The 20,253-nt window shown below is 37.3% G+C and overlaps 1 protein-coding gene across 1 annotated transcript; it reads right to left on the bottom strand.

The window, feature by feature from the left end:
- Nucleotides 1-505: 505 nt before the first annotated feature.
- Nucleotides 506-19,995, bottom strand: LOC121407913 (paired box protein Pax-2a-like). Its single transcript, XM_041599156.1, has 6 exons — nt 19,501-19,995; nt 14,366-14,531; nt 13,124-13,362; nt 12,399-12,665; nt 9,403-9,521; nt 506-3,122 (listed from the first exon to the last, which is right to left on the bottom strand). Exons 1-6 carry the CDS (start codon nt 19,511-19,513, stop codon nt 2,622-2,624), a joined length of 1,305 nt encoding a protein of 434 aa, XP_041455090.1. The 5' UTR covers nt 19,514-19,995; the 3' UTR covers nt 506-2,621.
- Between the last annotated feature and the right edge of the window lie 258 nt (nt 19,996-20,253).

Here is a 20,253-nt window from a genome sequence, read left to right as displayed (position 1 = left end):
ATTTTTCGGTGCATGTTATTCAAATTCGTTTCCCTACCAAGCAAAACTGGTGTGATTTGTCGGTACCCGCTTAATGGCGCACATTTTAATGGCATTAATAACATTATGTAGAGATCATCGATTTTTCAAATTCATACCAAAAGTGGTCTCCAGGACCTGGCATGCCAATGGGCCCTAAGTCTTGTTGACTTGCTGGTCGTCGGTTATAAACCCCATTCTACAGGACGGAGACCCTTGAAAGTTCATTGGAAAGCCACTGAAGATCAAGCAAGCTGTGTTGGAGTGGTCTAGTTAAAAATGTACATGATACTTACTAATCATTGCTAAAAGAAAAGGTTTATTGTTGCTTTATATAAAATAAGTAAAATTAGGCAGTGAAAAGAAACACCAACGTACCGTTCCAGGATTTAAATTGGACATGAATTTAAACTTGACCATAATAGAAACCAAGCACCACGACAAAACAAAAGACATGTAAGAACTAAGCACGAAAACAGAGATTTGCGATATCTTCAAATTTATTACACTATATATTTGTATGTACAAACATTTTGTATACCAATATTGCATTATTATAGAACATAACATAGTCCTAACACACATGATAACGCCTACATGTCGGCTAACTTCTTTCATAACTGAAATACAAACATTTGCAATTCATTGGAATTGCAGAGGATTAAGGAAAACCCTAATAAATTATAAGTGCACTTAAAGGATTCGACATCAGTATATCTGAACACGTTAAGCTTCAACATTATTTTACACGATAACATTCGGATTAAATGAATGAACATTCACATGAAACTGTAAGTCACCGATAATGCTCCAGTCTGTTAATTGAAGATTGTGCAACAGAAAGCGAAGCTGAAGCATAATCCCGGACATAATGGGTTTACGTGTTGTGACTGCACATCAGTTTCCCACACGTTTGAATTATAATTATGTTTCCTTTTTTTCGTATTTTGACTCATACAGAGCCTTTAAGGCACTGGCGTGGTACCACATCAGCTTAACCGGGCACAGTTTCATAAAAATTGGCAATACTGACAATTTCAGTGCATTCCTAGATATAGACTATTGGCTGACTGTTAGCATAATATGACCATTTGCTAAGTAGGACAAGGACGGACATACCTTCATTAAAATTGTATGTCCTGCATCGCAGCCGATTTTTTTGGTACACATTTTGTACTACAAAAAAATATAGGTAAAGATACCATCCGATATGGTGGCCATTATTAAAATCATTGGTTAAACGTAATAGAATATATTAGTTTCTTTGTATCAGACACCGAAACCCTTATACGCTGCAAAACTCCGGTGTTAACTTAAAACCAGTCAGGTATCTATATCGGAAAACACCAGGGAAGTGGTGAAACAACACCAGTTAAGATTCATACCGGTGTTGATCTAACGATGATTAGTATTATTTAAAAGCCTATTTGGCGTTGGCCTAAAGCCGAAGTAGTCCTGTTCCAAGACTTCTTTTGTTGTTTTCCGATATGGATACCGAGCTGGTGTAAAATAACACCAGTATTTTGCCATGTTTGCAGTGTAAAATCTCATTGTCTTAATCTATCAACGTTAAGAATCTACATCACATCCCAGTGATTGTGTCAAATTTCGCATTAGCCATAGACAACTGAAACTATGCTGCAGCTATAATCGTGCCTGCAGCTAACCTGTGGATTTATTTCCCCAATCAATTCTGAAAAAAAAATCAGAAGAATAGGGTTCTTAAAGAAAACAAAACAATGTAAAATCCTTTTAATTCAATATATTTTTGGGGAAAAGGGAATTGCGATAAGAATCGCTGAGCTCAGATTCACCTATAGGCTATTTAGGTAGGCCTATACGTGCTTCCTCCCTCATACGAGTGATTACTACGTTATAATCATTTCCGGTGACTAAAATGTGTTCATATCTTCTGCTGATAGTAATGCATTGAATCCGGATTTCAATCAAATATGAAATTTCAAAATTAGAACTGGTCACGACAACTACTATAACAGAATCACAATTAAGGCAGACATGTAGGTTGTCATATGCAGTTCAGAGGCGAACATAATTTATGCGTTGTCTTGTGGCTATTGAGGTAAAATAATACAATCCACAACCAATCTTGTCTATTTTGAGAAAAAAAGTGTTAAGAAATCTTGTAAAGAAATCTTTATCCAAAAAAATTGCATTCTCCCTTAAGCCATAATACTGTGACTTTTGCAATTCTTCGACTTCTGTAGAACACAACATATGGAAAATGTGTGATGAACATGATATTTACAGTATTGCTGATGAAATTGATTCAATGACAAAAAAACTTCAACCATTATTGCTTCAGAAACCTAATAGTTGTGGTTATCAGATATATCATATTACATTATTGTAAAGGTTTATGAGAAGGGGAGAATCTTGAGAAGTTTCAGACTTCCCTCGTTAGCGTGACTGAAAACAAAACGTAGATGAATGTCATTACTGAGATACGATTGTCAATTCGCTTTGGAAAAAAAAAATCAGCATATTGTCATCATTATGTACAACTTTGATTGATCGTAAAGCACAATAGTCTCGAAATAGGTTATCGTAATAGTCATTATATATGCTGGAAAGCATGCATTTCATTATGATGATATCAGTTTACTTGGAACAGCGGCGGGAATGCAGAACGGCATGATGCGGGGCTTGATGTCGTTCCCGATAATGGCGGGTTTGAGAGCGCTCCTTTTTCCCGCGGGAACATCGTGTTCGTCTGGATCCATGATCGGAAGAGCGAATCTCGGGTGCACCATGGCAGGATGCGGAATGCCGGGATGAGGCACGAAAGATTGGTGTGGTATGATGTGCGGAGGCTGTATCGTGGGTTGGGGATGGTGATGGGGGTGGTGGGGTATGGTAGCGGGGTGAAACGGTAGGGCCGGTCTTTGGTGCTGTGGGAAGTGTTGCCCTCCTCGGAGAGTAAGGAACGGTAACGCCCATCGTGCCAGAGGGAGGTTGGTGTTCGCCAGTGGATGATGAGGGGGAATGGATGGAAGTCGGGTTGGAAGAAATGTCGTCGAAGGAGGTAATTCCACCACTGCTTTGGACCCGTCGGCTCCAGAATGCTGCTGTAATAATTTCAGTGCCTGTAAATGAAATAATGAAAAAGCAAGCATTTTCTTAATGGTAAAGAATGAGAATACACATTCTATAAAATTTAAAAGAAATAGAATGAAGAGAAGATATCATACATCATATACTAGTAGCTGAGCAGACACAATGGCACTTAATCTTATAGGCCTATCCCCATTGCTGTTTACTGCACCTTGTTTAGTGTAGCACAATGCGGACATTTTTTTTGCAAAAAAGTTACCATAATGGTAACTTTGCCATCTAGTGATAACTATCAAGGAATCCTCTATTATGACTGACTATTGAGCATCGTTACCATGGTAGTTACCATTCGATGGCAGAGTTACATTGGTATAAACTTTTATGCAACGGGGTCCTGGGGGCGTTTCATGAAAGGACTTGTCGGGCGTTTTATCCGACAGTTACCATAGGAAAAGTGCCTCTCAGCCAATCAAAATCATGGAAAGATGTCAGATCTGACAACTTGTCGGATGAAAATATTGATGAAACGCTCCCCTGGAGTGGACTTCTAACCCGTGAGCCTTAGACAGGGCAGTGACGAAACTGTTATTCAGGGACCATAGAGGGAGTTGATAGATGTTCCCTTCGGCTTATCAATTGCAATTTGTTTTATTTTTTGTCTTAAGGATGTTTTTATTGTATTCTCTCAAATCCAAATACACATTCCATTAACAAGTTTTACAAATTATTTAAAATACGATTATGAATTATACAATAAATCCATATCTCATATAATTATACAAATTATACATCAAACTTCAAAGATACTGGAAATCAATAAAATACTGATGAGTTTCAACAATGGCAAAATGAAATATTAACAAGATGTGTCAATATTAATGACAAGAGAGAGAGAAAAACAATGATAAAAAGGTGATGTTCTAAAAGAATGTGATCGATTCCCAATATTTGCAGTATCTATGAGCAGATGAGAGAACTGTTAGTACTGTTGAAAATAGAAATACAAAGCAAGAAATTGTACAGTAGTCTCTTCAGGCTGATAGAAAATGCAACGTAAGATGAAGTCATAAGCAAAATCAATAAACATGATAAAGAATGCGCGGTAAGGACATCTTTGGCACTTTCGATATCATTCTGCAAACAGTGATGTCACAAAGTCGTTGTGTGACAGTTTAAAGCATGGAAAGACATGAATATGTGGATTCTTCTAACACGGTGGGATTTATTTGTGTATCGTATCGTAAAGGGAAAAAAAATCAATTTCGAAAGTTTTTGGAGAGAGACCACTTTTCACTTTGTCTCATTAAAACAGACGTTCTCGTCGATCTGCAAATCCAACAAAAGGAGAATTTGAGCGACGGAAAATTGCTCATTGAATCATAGAACCCTCTCGCAATCATTCACATCGTTTGTTTCATGTATTGATTTATCTGTGCCTGTGCATGTCAAAATACAAACAACGCAAGTTTCCCAGCAGGAACAGACATAATTTTATTCAGTGGGTTTACAACTGTACCCACGTCTTCTTTCCTTAATCCAGCTGTCATTCTGTATGTAAATATTACTAATTCTGATTCTACTTATGAGTGTGTATTACTTTTTTAGTCAACAAGTAATAGGGTGCGGCGATGCCGGGGAATGCGACAAACGATTGTTTGAAAAGACTATTGGTTCTCGATTACACCAATCGTAAACACCTGGTATCGCCCTAATAGGCGTGCAGGTGTAATGGGAAGAATGACAACTCGATCGAATGGCGTGACTGAAGTACTATCGAGAGGACCAATGGTATCGATTGGGTAATTGTTGCGTATTGATCATCCGTTGGAGGACGATTGTTTGTGGTCATGTCCCATAGTCTCATTCAAAACAGTGCAAAACGTTGGCGCGTTTAGGGAAAAGGATCCAGATAGCGAACCTTTTCCTTCAAACTTTTTTCAATTACACTGTTGAAAAATTTATCCTTAAAATTAATAAAAGAAGTTCCTGCAGCAGAGTCTCGAGAACACCTGTAATCTTACCAGATTGCGCAATTCTACATTATATCATGTAAAATTACAGGAAATTGGTATTTGGTGTATGGAACCTTACAAATTTCTTTAAATAAAGCACCATATTCCCCTTTTTAGACAGACATTTTCTGTTAAATTGCAGAAAAGTTCCTGTTTTATGATTTTACAGAATGATTCTGTTATTGCTTTCTGCAAAATCTTCTTTTTTACCCCTATAAGATCAGGGTTTTGTAACAGTGTAGGATACATGTCTTGTACTTTTATTCTTTTCTAAGCCTTGCCTCAATTAAAATGGGAGGAAAATTTGTTATTTAAAAAATACATACTGGGAATTAAATCCGCAACCGTGAGATTGAGCTGCTGATTTGCCAGAGGCGTTACAAATAAATTAGTTTTTATGTACTGTAATATTTATGAGGCGTAGTCTTTGACTGACCAAACTTTGTTTTGGATTTATCTGACGCATGGAAGACAATTTCGGAGGGAACGATAGCGTCCCTGGGTACAGATATAACCCCAAGCTGCTTGCCGTTCTTCGAAAGATAATTATTTTCCTCATTACGAACGTAATACTATAATAGTAAAAAGTCCATTAACAAAGACGATTGTCTTTTTTGTAAGTCTTTTTAATCAATGTGTCAAAATAAAGGGGAAAACCCCTCTTTTTAATAGCAAGAGAAGGTTGCTGGTAAACAATAATGTTTACGTGGGCAGATTTTCGTTGCTAGCGCGGTTCTATCTCAGTATCGTCAATCCTTTGGACTTGTTTCTTCATGAAGTAACCTTATTCTGTTTTCTACAAATTGAAAATAGATGACGACAACCCGTTTATTCAATTATCCAAGCAGCCTTGATATCAGTATAGAGTTGGAGAATAGTTCTTAAGTAGGACGATTCCTTATTGATTTGGGCATCTTTTATCCAGAAGATTTGACGAACGGCTGGGTGCGCATGGTTTCACACAGTCATTGTTCCTCAAATTGTTAGCGGCTGCTTTGATAGCGAGGATGTCGATAACTTACCCAAGGTAATGGCATAAGATAAAGAGAACAAATAAAATATAAATACATTCACATTATGTACGTATGTGTGTGTGTATGTATGAACTCTGATTAATTCGCAATGTTAGTTTAGGAGAGACTAAAATAGTACTTATGTGTTTCATGACAGTATAAATTTACTACACCTGGGTCGAGAGTGGCAAATGTGTATAATTATCCTGCTCATTACAAATCCTGAGTGGCGTGACCTTTTTTTAGTGAAGTGGACAAGGCAAAGATGGAGTGGTCATCAAATAACACCCCACTTTAAAACTCAAGAACACGAAGAGGTGTTTCTTAATCCATGTCACGAACACTCCAGTCATTGATTTCATCTTATGATACGAAAGTTTGAAAAATCAATTAAATCTCTTTTTAAAAGAGATGGGAAAGCCTGGAAACCCATTAATGATCTTTTTGCTTGAATATTGTCAAACACCGTGAAAGACATGTCATATATTATGTTGTGAAATGTGACATTAGTAATAAATGAAAATGGAGATGTGTAGCTCACTCTTTAAGCAACTCAATTAAGCTAGTTGGGTATAAAGAACTGTATAGGTTGATTTTGTTAAATATGCAAAAATATATTGTTTGAACTTTATGTAGTTTTGGTAAATATTGGTGATGTTTACCAATGTTTTCGCCTTTAATAGGCTTGTTTGCGTTCATAATCACATTCCCCGCTTTGACAAAGTATAACGTATGATTTTCTCAACATGTTGCAGGTGTACATAAATGGGAGCTTGTTGGGAATATTTTAGACAATAGCTGGTCTAGATCTCCTTGTTTAACTAATGTATGATTGGAATGCACTAGACAAGCCCAGCTTTTTAACACCCTCTTTCCCATTTTTAATTTCATTATTGTTTAAACTTATTATTTATTTCATTCATTACAATATTTTTGAATATATATTTGGAATTTGTTTATGATTTGTTTGTGATGAATGTATATCATTTTGTTGGAAACGGAAAATGAATAAATTAAATGAAAGGAAAAAAAATGAGTGAGTGCGTGGTCTTGTGTGTGATAGGGTGGGTGTTATGGTATTGGACGGTGTGTAGCTGGTGTATGCAATTGCAAAAATTTAAAACTACGCCATTTGTCACTTTGTTTGCTTATATATTTTGAATGACACACAGAATATCATTGGAAAGGGTTTGGAGAGTGAAGATGTGTGTGCGGGCGTGTGTGTGAGCGAGGGAGTGTGTGTGTAGAGGTGTGCAAGTGAAATGAGTTTGAACATCACCTCAACCATGTGTGGAATAGTTCATATATTGAAATATTATTTGTGAGTCCGTCCGTGCGTGCGTGTGTGTAAAGGCTTAAATGTTGAAAAATACAATATTGAGGTGTGTGAATGTGTGTGTCGGGGGGGGGGGGGGTCTTGGAGCGTCTATGAAAAAATACCTTGTCTTGTTTTGTGAACGAACTGCATTTTTTTTTTGCGTTTCCATAAAAACTCCCTTTTTGCCTTTTTTTATTCCTCTTACACCATACAGCGGTTTTAGCTGCAATGTTATCCAATAATCCAACACTTTCGAAAAAAGAAGAAATTCGATCGTATAGGCCTCCATTTCATTTCTTGACATTACTCTCATTTCTCAGTTGTATCATATATTTACCGCACAGAGCTTCTAACTTATTTTTTAGAATAACTTCTTTTCATTTTCGCTCGTGATTCCAAAAAAATTCTAACGTGATCGTTGCTTAATTTGATTCGTCATTTTGCGGTGTAACCACTCTTCTATACTTGGACAATAATAACAGTCTTTCTTAAAACCGCGAAATGTATCGCCAGCTCAGCGAATTAATACCCAAATCCATATCTTTAATGGTCGTACTGCCGAATCATACCTTGTTGGCTTGCTGAAGAAAACATCTCCAATGACACTTGCAACGTACAAAACATACTTCAATTAATTTCCCTGATTTTTTTAAAGAATAATTTTATCAACATTTTCAAAGTTTAGAACTGTTTGAAAGATGTAGGGCCGATTTTTTTCATCGCAAAACAACATGGTTTTTTGAACGATTGACTTCTTAAAGACTTTCATATTTTTCTGGTAGTTGCTAAACTACATTTAGGGATTTACTTTCATGATAAACAGGATAAAAATCGATTTTTTTAATTTCGCAAGATAAAAACAAGATCAAGATTCACGTACAAACCGAACTACCTATTCATCCCTAATTATAACTGAAATATGTCCTAGATACCTTTATGATTGAGAAAATATATTAAATAAGTTTAAAAGTGTCTAAACTTGACAAATTATAGATAACCTTGTCCTCACTAGTCTTCTTCACTATGATAAAGTCATGAAATGATTTGAAAAGCTATTAACTTCTTATGTTCGATTTTTGCAGCCCGGTAAAAAAAAGAGACCACACAATTCGAGATCAATGAATCACCTGAAAAGTGTTAGATTATAAACTATCCTTTCTCTCAGTAGGGCTATATTGCCCAATTATGTTCTTCTTTTGACCCATGTTACGGCCGTCCTTGGTGTTTTAAAGACACGCTTTTTTGACTAAGCGATAATAAGATAATCATCGCAATTCGTTAATATGACTATCGACTTTTCTTGAATTCATGCAATGGTAGTTCATGTGATCAAAAGTAATCATAAGCTTTGCACATACAGAGTTAATCTATGAATAACCACCTGTGGTCTTTCAGAGGGAGAGAGACGGCGAGGACGAAATCATTTACGGGCATAATTTAAAACCATTATCATTTAGCTGAACAAAATACAACAAAATCGATATAATCTCTTCTATATCAAAGTTTCATGTTTGGGATAAATTAGAGTGATGTTTATTTTCAAAAGCTCTTAAATGCGGTGCTTTAAAGAGGAAGACAAATTTCGTGATGCCTTAAACTTATGTTAATCCTTAAATTGATAAGGCACTGGGGGTGAATTAAAATAATGATGTACTGCAGTACGCTGGAACTACGTGGAGGAAAACTATAACTGACTGTCAAGTATAGAAGTAGGTACTTCCCTGAAACTATTCAGCAAAAAAAAAAAGAATAAGAAGCTAGTTAAAGAAATATGGAGAATATTTGATATATTATGTAAGTGCTTCCCAAAAAAAAGAACAGAAAATGTATAGTGTTAAGAGTATCTACATTTGTATTTGTAAAGAGATGATATTTCATTTGCTACATGTATTTTATTTTGTATATGTCAAGAACTGAAGAAGTTCCCGAATGGGATTATATAAAAGCTGCCCCTTTTATGAAGAGTTACCTTATTGTCGAGCCATTTTTCTGCTTGGGGAAGAGGAATGTCTGATGGAGGGCGCTCTACAGATTTCTTAACATCGCAATCTCCAACATCTCCCGACTCCCGTCGGGCCTTCTTTTGATCTGAGGAATAAAAAATTACGATGAAAGAACAAATGAAAGGATTATAAAAGCGTATCGACTTGGATTAATTTCCAAGGACATCGAAACAAAACTTCTTCTGTTCGGAATTCTGCCAATGATGATGTTATCCAAAGCAGCGATTACAAACCGATATGATAAGGAGATAATAGGCTATAGATGTTCGCCCAGTGAAGGAAAAAAACGACCTCGAAGAAAATCGGTTTGTTAGATCCATTCTTCGGTATGAAATGCCGTCATAAAAGCGTTTCATTTTTCTGTGGCATAGGGTCGATACGTGACCGTCCACTGTGACCGTTTGTATGCACGCCGTCACAGAAGTAATTACCTCTAATAACTACAACATCGACAACAACAAATGTAAGACCGCCAGCCCATTTCCCCGCCTTCTATACGCTTATCTCGTAAAATCGAATTCATTTCCTGACAGGAATGATATGTCGGTTTCACGATTTGAAGGGGGATATAGACAACTCATAAATACGAAAATGTATATAGCTTTTTTTTCTAATTTTCCTTTGTCGGCTTGCCAAACGAAAAAAGGTAAATATTACGCAGATACTAATTTTGCCTGCAATCGATACAACACAAAGTGAGTGCCGTCATGGAAGGCCTTTTAACCGATTGATTGCGATCGATCGCCAGATATCACGCGGCATTGGCGCAACGAAACATTTATTCATGCAAATAAACAACGGGCACAATTACACCCAGGGTTTAATGGGACTTTTAATGCACCTCAATCCCATTTACAGTATAAAGTCATTGAATAAGTCGTAACGACTTCCGAAGATTATTTATAACGATTTCGTTCTTTGCCTAATTGAGTTTTCCCTTTCGATTACATGATTTTACAGGCTTCTTCAATATCGATATTCCAACCCATCTCATTTGGATAAGCAATACTCTCCATCATAATACCTTAATGATAGATGCGATAGATGTTGACTTTTGAAAGAGACAATGGCACTCCTAAATGAAGTATAATACATCATTATAAATTATCCGGGCTGACTGAGCCAGAGATCATTCTTACAATCTTTTTGGTCATTTTGCCTCCGAAGAAGATTCTGCTAGGGTCGAAAGCTTAGGCCCCTTTTGACTCTCTTATTTACTCCATTGGCTCTTTTTTTTAGATAAGCAGTTTACAGCAGCTTCTTTTTGCCAACTATTTCTTTTTGATATTTTATACAAATCATAATCTCATTTCCTCATGAAATGCATGCTAGACTAAAAGCATCCAATGAAGAGGTCTTGGAGAACTTGTGTTATCAATAAATTTGGGCATGGTTCTAGACTTAACGTGAGGGCGAGGGCTTCTGGTTGCTTGAAAAGTATGTTACAAGGAAATTTGCCTGTCGTGGACTGAATGAGGGGGGGGGGACTACAGAAAAATTAGACAAAATGGCATATTCAACCTGTTTAAGAATGCATTTAGAACATTTTAATTCAGTTTTACGATAAAGAAGACAGGACTCACAAATAGGAAGTGGGCCTGTAATGTTAGCATTTTCATGCATTTCATTTTTACGCGAGTGGTCGTCGCCAACGGGCCAGAAAATTTCTTGTTTTCTATAGCTTTTTAAAATTATTTCTAGAGAACTTTTAAACATAATTCAAAATACGGTCCTAATGATGGACTTACTTTTTTTTCTTTAAAAGTAAAAGGTAAATGCGGAATTACACATAGCAAGCTATGCTGCATCACTATATCACAAGTCGAGTCATAATCCGCCTCTTTCATAAATACAAGCTATTGGTCCTTCTAATCGTTTCAAAGTGACCTATAATCATGTCGTATCGATCATAAAATAGTATGTTCGAATTACACAGACGGCTGCCCTGCGGGATAGTGTCTGGTGAAATATTGGATTCTGGCAGATTTAGGCCTTAATTAGCGGTATCTTTATGAAGTATCGACATCATCGGTCAATGTTTGTTGATTGCCACCCATTGCTCGGGAAAAAGGTGACGATTTCATAATGGATCCCGAGTTCGGACCCAGGGAGGATTATGTCCAAGCGGTGGGCAAAATGTTGTCTTTGAATCGGCGATCTCATTTTGAATGTCCCATATTTATTTGTTGGCAGGCTAACGCTTTATCGATTATGTTCGATTCATGTACGCAAATACGTGTGCAGTTCTATCAAAATGCAATTACCCATTTGGACTTTCATCTACCGACTTAATAATATGATTATGGATCGTGTTGATAAGTGTACATTATCCCATGATGGAATGTTTTACAGCCTTTCAGAGTGACAAAGCAAAGAAGTATTTTCGAGTAAGGCCACCCAAAGATATTGAAAATATCCTAATCCTTCTTGTATCGTGTCATCATAAGAATAAATCAATAGCTGAAAATGATTTATCAAAAACTGAAAATGATATAGACAATCATAAGACAACCGATGGCATAAAATAAAATGGATTAGATAAAGTAAAATCCCCTTTTGCTGGTTGGTTGGTTAGTAGTGACTCTATTTTTTCTTTTAAAGAACTCTACATCTTCCATACAATATCATATGTAGGACGGTAGAAATAGAAAGCCACAATATGATTCATGGGGTGCTAATAATTGGATGAAATGAAATGATACATAGTCAATCTTTACTGTCAGAAATGTTTGTATCAAGGTAATGTTTTTTTTGTGGGGGGTAGTTCGATGAGGTGGGAATTAAAAGGAAAACATTTCGGCAAAAGAATTTGCGAAATGACCCTCTGCATTCTGGTATTGTGCGGTAGCAAACCGCATGTACCCCCCTCCCTTCCAAAAATAAATAACTAAATAAACAAATAATAATAATAAATAGATGGAAATAAAATAAACTGAAATATTCTCAGAAGCCATTTCCTCACCTGGCTCGTCAGGATTACCCTTGTCGTTCCTGACGATTTCAATTCTTGATCTCTTTGTCGGCTGGGGATCTCGAAGCCCTAAAATGTCGTCGACGGCAAAGGACGATCGTCGCGATGAAGGCGTCATGGACGAGACGTCGGTCGGTGACGTCGACAAGGACCTCCTGTCATCGGGAAACCGTCTCGGTGATGTGGGGGACAGGCTGCTTGGTAGGTGAAGGCAATCCGAATCTTTGGTGTGAAGCAATGGATCTTCGTTCAAATTCTCTGCCAGGCAAAAGAAAGAGTTGATTAGGATATTAAATGTCTGATGTGGCTCATCTTAAGTCAAGTGGTTTGTGTCAATTGCAGTTTCTACCTTGACATACTTTCGTCTTTCCGAATATATGTTAATTCATGATGATAATTCGAATTGGGTAAACTATATTTTTCTCATTCTTTTGTGATTTATTGATTGTTAAAAGCATGCCGTGTGCTTCATCCCAAGAAATTCTACTCAATTCAGTCACTAGTACATGATATTTTTTAATTACAAGTTGTGATTACTATGTGCCATTCTTAATTTGAATTAGGCCTATCTATTTTGGTTTGCAGAGGAACGATGTCATTATGTCGACAGACTCGACAAAACACTAGAACAAATTACCGTTAGAGATTGATTATGCAGGTAAATTTTTAAATGAAGAGGAGAAGAAACCAGATATAGATGACGTCACTTCTCTCACCTTTTCTGTCTTCGGGTTCGGAGGAGCAGTTTCGGAGGATCCTGTTGATGGAGCTCACACTGGGCAGTGTCTCCTTGCTGCAGATTCCATCCAGGAGCAATCGCTCCCGGATCTCCCAGGCAAACATGGAGGAGTTCTCCTGCTTGTACTGTGCGATGCGTGTCACCACAGCGGGAGTGGACACACGGGGTTTGCTCCCGCCAATGGCTCCCGGTAAGATTGATCCCGTTTCAGCAAACCTGATGAAAATACACCAAAACAAACATATACAAAACTTTAATAAACTTGTAGAAAATAATCATGTTTGAAGACATTGTATTTGTTTTATTAATTCGTTTTACAAAACTATTGTGATACTTACTTATCAAGCTTGATGGTTCATCAATGGAAGACAAAATCTGATAATTTCAATCTTGCAAGAAAGTCATTGTCAGGCACAATAAAAAAAAAATCCACTTCTCCAGCATGTAATAATACCGAAATTTCAGGGTCAAAATTTTCGCAGATATTTTTTTTCTATTTAATTAAAGGATATACAGGTGGCTTTGAAATTGGTTGAATTGTTTTTTAATGCATGTATCATTTTATGCAACAAAACATTGGATTTGAATTGTGATGGGACAGGAGTGAACAGTTTCATTTTGTTGAGCTCGCACGAATTTTTGTAACAAATCATCCAAGAAATGAAAATTTCTTAAATTTTCCGTGATCTAGAGTAATAACACACATGTGTAAAATAAATTAATGAGGGGTTACATTGGATGCTTGTCGTCTCTTATTAGCTTACAAGTTGTCTCGTAAAAAGCTTGTGCACTGCAATTTCCTTGGTTATATGCTCTCATCGGCCCAATTTCAACGTAGCTGGATAAGAATTAATACAGTAAAAATAATATACAAGAAAACAAAATGTGACTTGATCGTTCTGATTAGAACCCCTCCACAGGGGCAGGTGGCCCCAGTGATTTTGTTTTAAAAAAGTGCATGTATATATAGTTTTAAAAAAGAGAGACGTGTAGTTATACAAATCAGAGAAAACGGGGGAATGGTAACCAAAACATGAAAAAGGGAGAAAAAAATTAGAGTTTGAAATCGTTGGACTAAAATACCTCTATTATTCGATGAAAACATAACATAACGCCTTCTTTAGACCATACGCCCCTCCACCCCCCACACACCGCCACCTTCTCCCTTGCGTCACACTTAAATTACTATCTTATTGCTTCCAAGCGAATAGTCTCTCACCTGCTCAGTATCTTACTGACGCAACCATGGGATACGAGTAGCTGTCTCGAGATATCACATGGGCGGAGTCCAAGATGAGCCAGTTCCAAAATGCGGTGACGTATGTGGATGGGGAGGGGTCGACCATTGGCAAACACGCCCCCAAGTTGATTGATACCACCTTGACCTGGAAAAATCGACAGACAGATTGGAGATAAATGATCAATATTTCTTATTCATCTACGATGTGAAAACATAAGCGTGTACACAAAAATGATTTACTGATGTGCATGAATAGTGAGAATACTATCTTGCCAACTACTCCATGTGATCAGTGTCTTTGTGACGATAGATCACTCATAATTTGTCAAAACATTTCAAAATAATCTCAAGATCAACGGCCAGGCTCTCGAATGTATTAAATTCTATCCATAATATCGCCTACGGAGAAGACGTTATGATGAGAAAGGTAACAGTCTCGGGGCAGTCTCAAATGTTCTCGATCTGCCTATTGGTGTCCCACATGGGTCAGGCGTCGACCCTCTGTTGTTTAGGTTGTCTGGCAGACTTCCAAGACACTCAAGTAGTATATTAGTTAAGTTATTCCTACCATGTAAATGACAGGTACTTGACCACAAGCTTGTACATAATATTTTCCAACTATTTAAGAAGATAGTTGTAAGCTGTTTGAGAAACGTGTTTAAAATATATTATAATTTTAAGCCACAATATGTTTTTTTTCGTTTTAATGTTTCACTATAAAAGCGCGATACAGCTGCTAGTGCTGACCCGTTGTACGATGAGGCTGTGCAAAATAATATGAAGAAAAAACCCAATGAAATTGAAACAATTACTCTTACTATTACCTAATGTTATTAATCTTGCAACCATCAGCATGATAGAAAACTTTCCTATTGGTCACCGAGATCCTTACACATAAAATGGAAAATGGCGACGTGAGGCCGGCTTTATCTAGAGAGGCCTTCAGTCCACTATCGGCGGTTGTGTATCAGCGCCAAAATTTTCAGGCGCGAAGGCGGCCTCAAATCCAACGCATGTGTATCAGTGACCTATTGGCGAGCTTACAGGGGCACTCACACGTAGACGTTTTTGGCCAGTGTGTGCCGACATGACCAGCCGCTTTTTCTTTTATATTATAATCTCAATGTCAAGAATTACCTTTTGTTAACAACACCAAATGATTTCTTGCTTAATGTAAATAATTCGATTTCTATATTTTTTCATGTTTACAAACGGCAACTCTTGATAACAAGTAATAAAAAAAGGAAATAGTTTGTCATATATATGTATGTATACACTTGCTAAACATGTGTTTCACCCGGAACTTTCTCAATGATAAACACTGGACACCACGTAAACAATCATGTGCCACATGATTGGACATGTACATGTATATGAGGTAAACCTATCATCAGTAGATTCGGACTATTAATAGGGGGAAATCCCTCTCTGCAAAACAAACTGCACAACAAATATTACAGCGCATTGGTCATTGTAATCCTTTTAAAAATTGAGTGCTTTTGTAATTTTCAGAACTTAATTGAGGACTTTATCATGTTTATAGTTCGATATTCCCTGTCTTCTTGGAATTACGCTGATGGTAAATAACTAACGAGAAAAACATGATTATCATAATCATAAAAGGATCATAACAGGATGGCCTCACAACAAAAACCCACTTAAAATTAGCATTGGCTAAAGCCGAATAAAATTAGCAATTTCAATACTGATTAAATGGTAAATATGCTGCCTAAAGATTTGACAATGAATAAGAAGGGTTGTGAGAAAAAAAGTCACGGACAAAATATCATATCAAGAAATAAATATTTGCCATGAAATTACTGATTTGATTTTAAATGAGTTCTGAATTGCGCCTCAGTAGGATTTGTATATTATAGGAACAAGAGCTAGCTAGAGCCCTTTGCTTATCAACCCGCTTTTGTTTGTTAGCTGCTTCATAATTGAGTAGACGAGTTCTTATTTCTCCCAACAAATTAGACTTGAAGTCAGGAAAATTGAGAGAAGTGAACAGGGGAGTGTTTCATCAACATTTTTGTCCGACAATTTGTCAGATCTGACAACTTTCCTTGATTCTGATTGGCTAAGAGGCACTGTTACTATGGTCACTGTCGGATTAAAATGTCCGACAAGTCCTCTCATGAAACGCTCCCCAGATCTTTCATTTTTTGACACTCTTACTTCAATTTTAAGTAAGCAAAAAAAAAAGTGTATAAAAATAATTACAATGCGAATATCACTGCTTAAAATGTAAAAATTATTGTATATAATTGTATATTCCCAAAACTGCTACACGAATAGACGAGTATAGAAACATGAATTCATGTGAATTAAGGACCAAACCCTTTTTCTTTTGGTATCCCCATATCCAATTGTTTGTTTCTAACACGTCTGATGCCTTTTAAACTTGTGCATAGAAAACCTACAGTAGTTGACTGATTTTCGTTTCTATCTCTTTGCCTTTTAACTAAACCAAAAGCAGAATTTTGCTTACAGCAGGGTTGATTTGAATGTTTTGAAAGTGGGGAGAGACTGGACAGTTATATCAAAACAAGATGATAATTTCTACTTTTTCGTATACGTTTACTGAAAAAAAAGTGGACGGGGGGGGGGGGCTGTTCAAAACCCCCTCGGCCCCTGAATATCATAAAACATATTGGCATGTCCTGTGCGGCAATGTTAGTCGAATAACGTATAAGGAGGGATAATGTTTCGCTTGTGGGGTATAGTTGAAGCGCGAATTCTGGGAGGGGGTGGGTATCGTGCTTACCCCTATAGCAAATGGCAACCTGCTTGCTATTTTTAATACGATTATCAATCACGATGAATGCGTTCCCATCAAAACTGCGTTTTTTGTTTCCTGGTGTATTCACAACGATTAATTCAATTTGAGGAAACATTTTGTGCATAGAATATATCAAAACAAAGTTACATCGAACACTGGAATGAAATGAAATGCTACAACGTTTGTGGCAGCACGAGAGCAACGGCATGACTTATACAGAACCATGTAAATGTGAGATGCAAACTTCTTTGCTGTAAAAACTATCTCCCTGGTACATCACACAATTCACTTTGGATTGAGAAAAAAAAAACTGGTCTATCCCCTTAACATATAATGCACCCGTGATTTCCCTTATTGACCGACTGATTTATTTACTGTAATTGTCCACTGTTTATTTGTTCCGTCTCATTCGTTTATTTCTGTTATTGAAACTAATTTGAGATTTAAAAAAAAATGGCGGAACGGTTTTTTAATGCCTTGAAGCAACCAGAGCATGTGCAAATAAAGATCATCGTCATTTGCACTGGAATGTAGAACCCACTGACATGTAATATATAGATATAGAGTTTTTTGCTGGCATAGCAACACCCATTATCATTCCAAATGGGCTTCCATACTTCGAGCCGCATTATTGTTAAAAAAAGTTGACAATAGCTCGCCTCTAGGTGATCTCTATAGGTGATCGTAGGTGAATGCATAAATTGGAATGCCCTATGAGCATGATGAGGGCAGTCGTTTTCATTTATGGTGCATGCCATGACAGACTTTCCAAGAGGCACAAGTGAATCAAAAGCTCTCCATGATTGACAATTTGGTAATTTTAGATTTCCTGATCGAATACTCCTCTCACACTGGTTTTAAAATTTTATCCCGGTGCTGTCACGGGACGGCAACACCGATGTAAATGCATTCACATTTGAAAAGTTATCCCGGCACAGTTCCGGGATAAATTTCATGTACCCATTTACACTGCAGCCAAGTGATTTTTAGTACCTCCGTAACGAAACACGTGTAGGCTTGTGACACCATGAGTGACCCGACTATGATATAACGGAAATACTTGCGGGGAAACGAACCCACGTCCTTCAGATTGAAAGACGAGATTGATAACCACTAGACCACGACGCCCCTACATTATAGTAAACATATCACAAGTGGTTTATCCCGGTGTTGTGGCGGTGTGCCTTCACACCTGGAAGGAATACCGCGACAATTGCTGGGCTGTGCCGCTGCTTGCCAAGCGATAGTTTGTTGAAAAGTTATTGCGAGGCGAGGTTATCCCGGGGTAGTTTATTGCGGGTCCGAGAATTCACACTAAAGGCAACACCGCCACAGTCTCGGAACGGTAATTTAGCGGTGTTTGTGGCAAGTGTGAAGAGGGTATAACTGCACAAATAAATTTAATCCGTGTTTTAGCATATCTGTAGACAATAATATTAGGGATCATTTGTATCCTTGAGCCAACTACGAACTGGTTTATGGCATTTGACAAAGGAGAACACTAACCATGTACCGTGGAATGTTTCTTTGATACTAATTCTAATTATTCACCCCGTCAGCGATAAGGGATAATCGTGTATATCCATTAAAATTCACTCGACCACTTTACTCCCTTTTATTGAATATATGCTAATTCTGGGATGAGGACATGTCTAAAATTCCAGCGAGTGATTCGAGAAGCAATTCTGTTGCGGCGCCAGCGTGGTAGAGACCCACATTACGGGGTTCTGTGGATAATGATTTTATAAAGACAGGGTATTATCAAGATATATATTCTATGAATAAAATATTTCATAAATCATATATGAATTTCACTTGCGTTTTTACCAATATCATTTTAGTCGACATATATCACCCTGAACAAAGAAATATCAAGTTCGAATTCTTTTTCATGAAAGCTGCAGTCTTGTCGTGGTGAGCTTCTACATATATCCAGAACCTGACCCACAATCTGTAATTGCTCAAAATTTTCATGAGTGCATTACTGTTAAGAATATGTCTGTCTGTTTTTTGTTACTGCCGTGAATGGTATTGAGGCCTATATTTTTATTCTAAAAGAAGCACTTATAATTGTGTAATACTTGAGCAAAAAGATTTATTGAAATTAGAGTTAAATTTTTAACCTGTATTTGGGAGCTATCCTAATTTCCCCGACAGATACTGAAACATAATTCAAGTTGGTAAGATGATTATAAGAGAATAGAATGTTTGAACAAATTGCTGCATTAAAAAAATATTTTTTGTCCAACTATTCTAGAATAAATTGTAAGCAAATATACAGAAAATAACATAAACAAAATTGCAATAATATGATGTTTTAATTGGACCTTACCTTTATGCGTCATTTTGGTCTTTGCATCTAACTGAGGCGAGCAACCAATCAAATCTGAGTTTCCTGATCTGAAGCAGGTAGGAATTATATTTTGTTTGAAAAATAAACGTATCCCAGAAATCTTCAGTAATGACTTTTCCAAGCATCAGCTTCCTGAATTGACGTATTCTAGCTATTTATATTGCAAGCGAGCTAGATGCTTGTAATCAACAAAAGGATGATGTTGGTGTGTGATCTGTTCTGGAAGTCTTCGGAGTGTCCTCCGGTACCCTGCACTAAGCAGCAAAAATGATTCTCCCTTCAACACTCGATTCTTTGTTCCAGAACCGTGCTTTTGACATGACTCGATCCAGTTGAGTTCCTAGTCCACCCGTGTCCTTCGTCCACCGCTGCTGCCTGCGTCATAACGGTCATCTGAGGCGTGAAACACTTAGATGTCGGTCCGCTGGCCGACCAGTTCAAGCGTGTCTAATCCGGCGGTCAGCACGAGAGCCCCGAAACGTTTGTGGCCTTTTAGACCTGGACTCCGCCCCTCGGAGTGATCCACCATCAGCAGCCAGGGTTCTCCTGGCAACCAACGCGCCATCTTTTCTAAGGACGTTATACCTCCTCACCGACTGTTACTAACTTCGCACCTCACCCTCGATGGTCGATATTTTGTTTTAAATGAAGCGAGGTTGTTCTTTGAATGTATAACAAACAAGGTCCTAAACAAAACAAGTCTTATAATCGAAAGCAAATGAAGGGCATCTG

The sequence above is a fragment of the Lytechinus variegatus genome, chromosome 2 (genome assembly GCF_018143015.1).
Source record: "Lytechinus variegatus isolate NC3 chromosome 2, Lvar_3.0, whole genome shotgun sequence".
Classification (NCBI taxonomy): domain Eukaryota; kingdom Metazoa; phylum Echinodermata; class Echinoidea; order Temnopleuroida; family Toxopneustidae; genus Lytechinus; species Lytechinus variegatus.
Note: the sequence above shows the minus strand (reverse complement) of the source record. Positions and strands in the feature narration are given on the sequence as shown.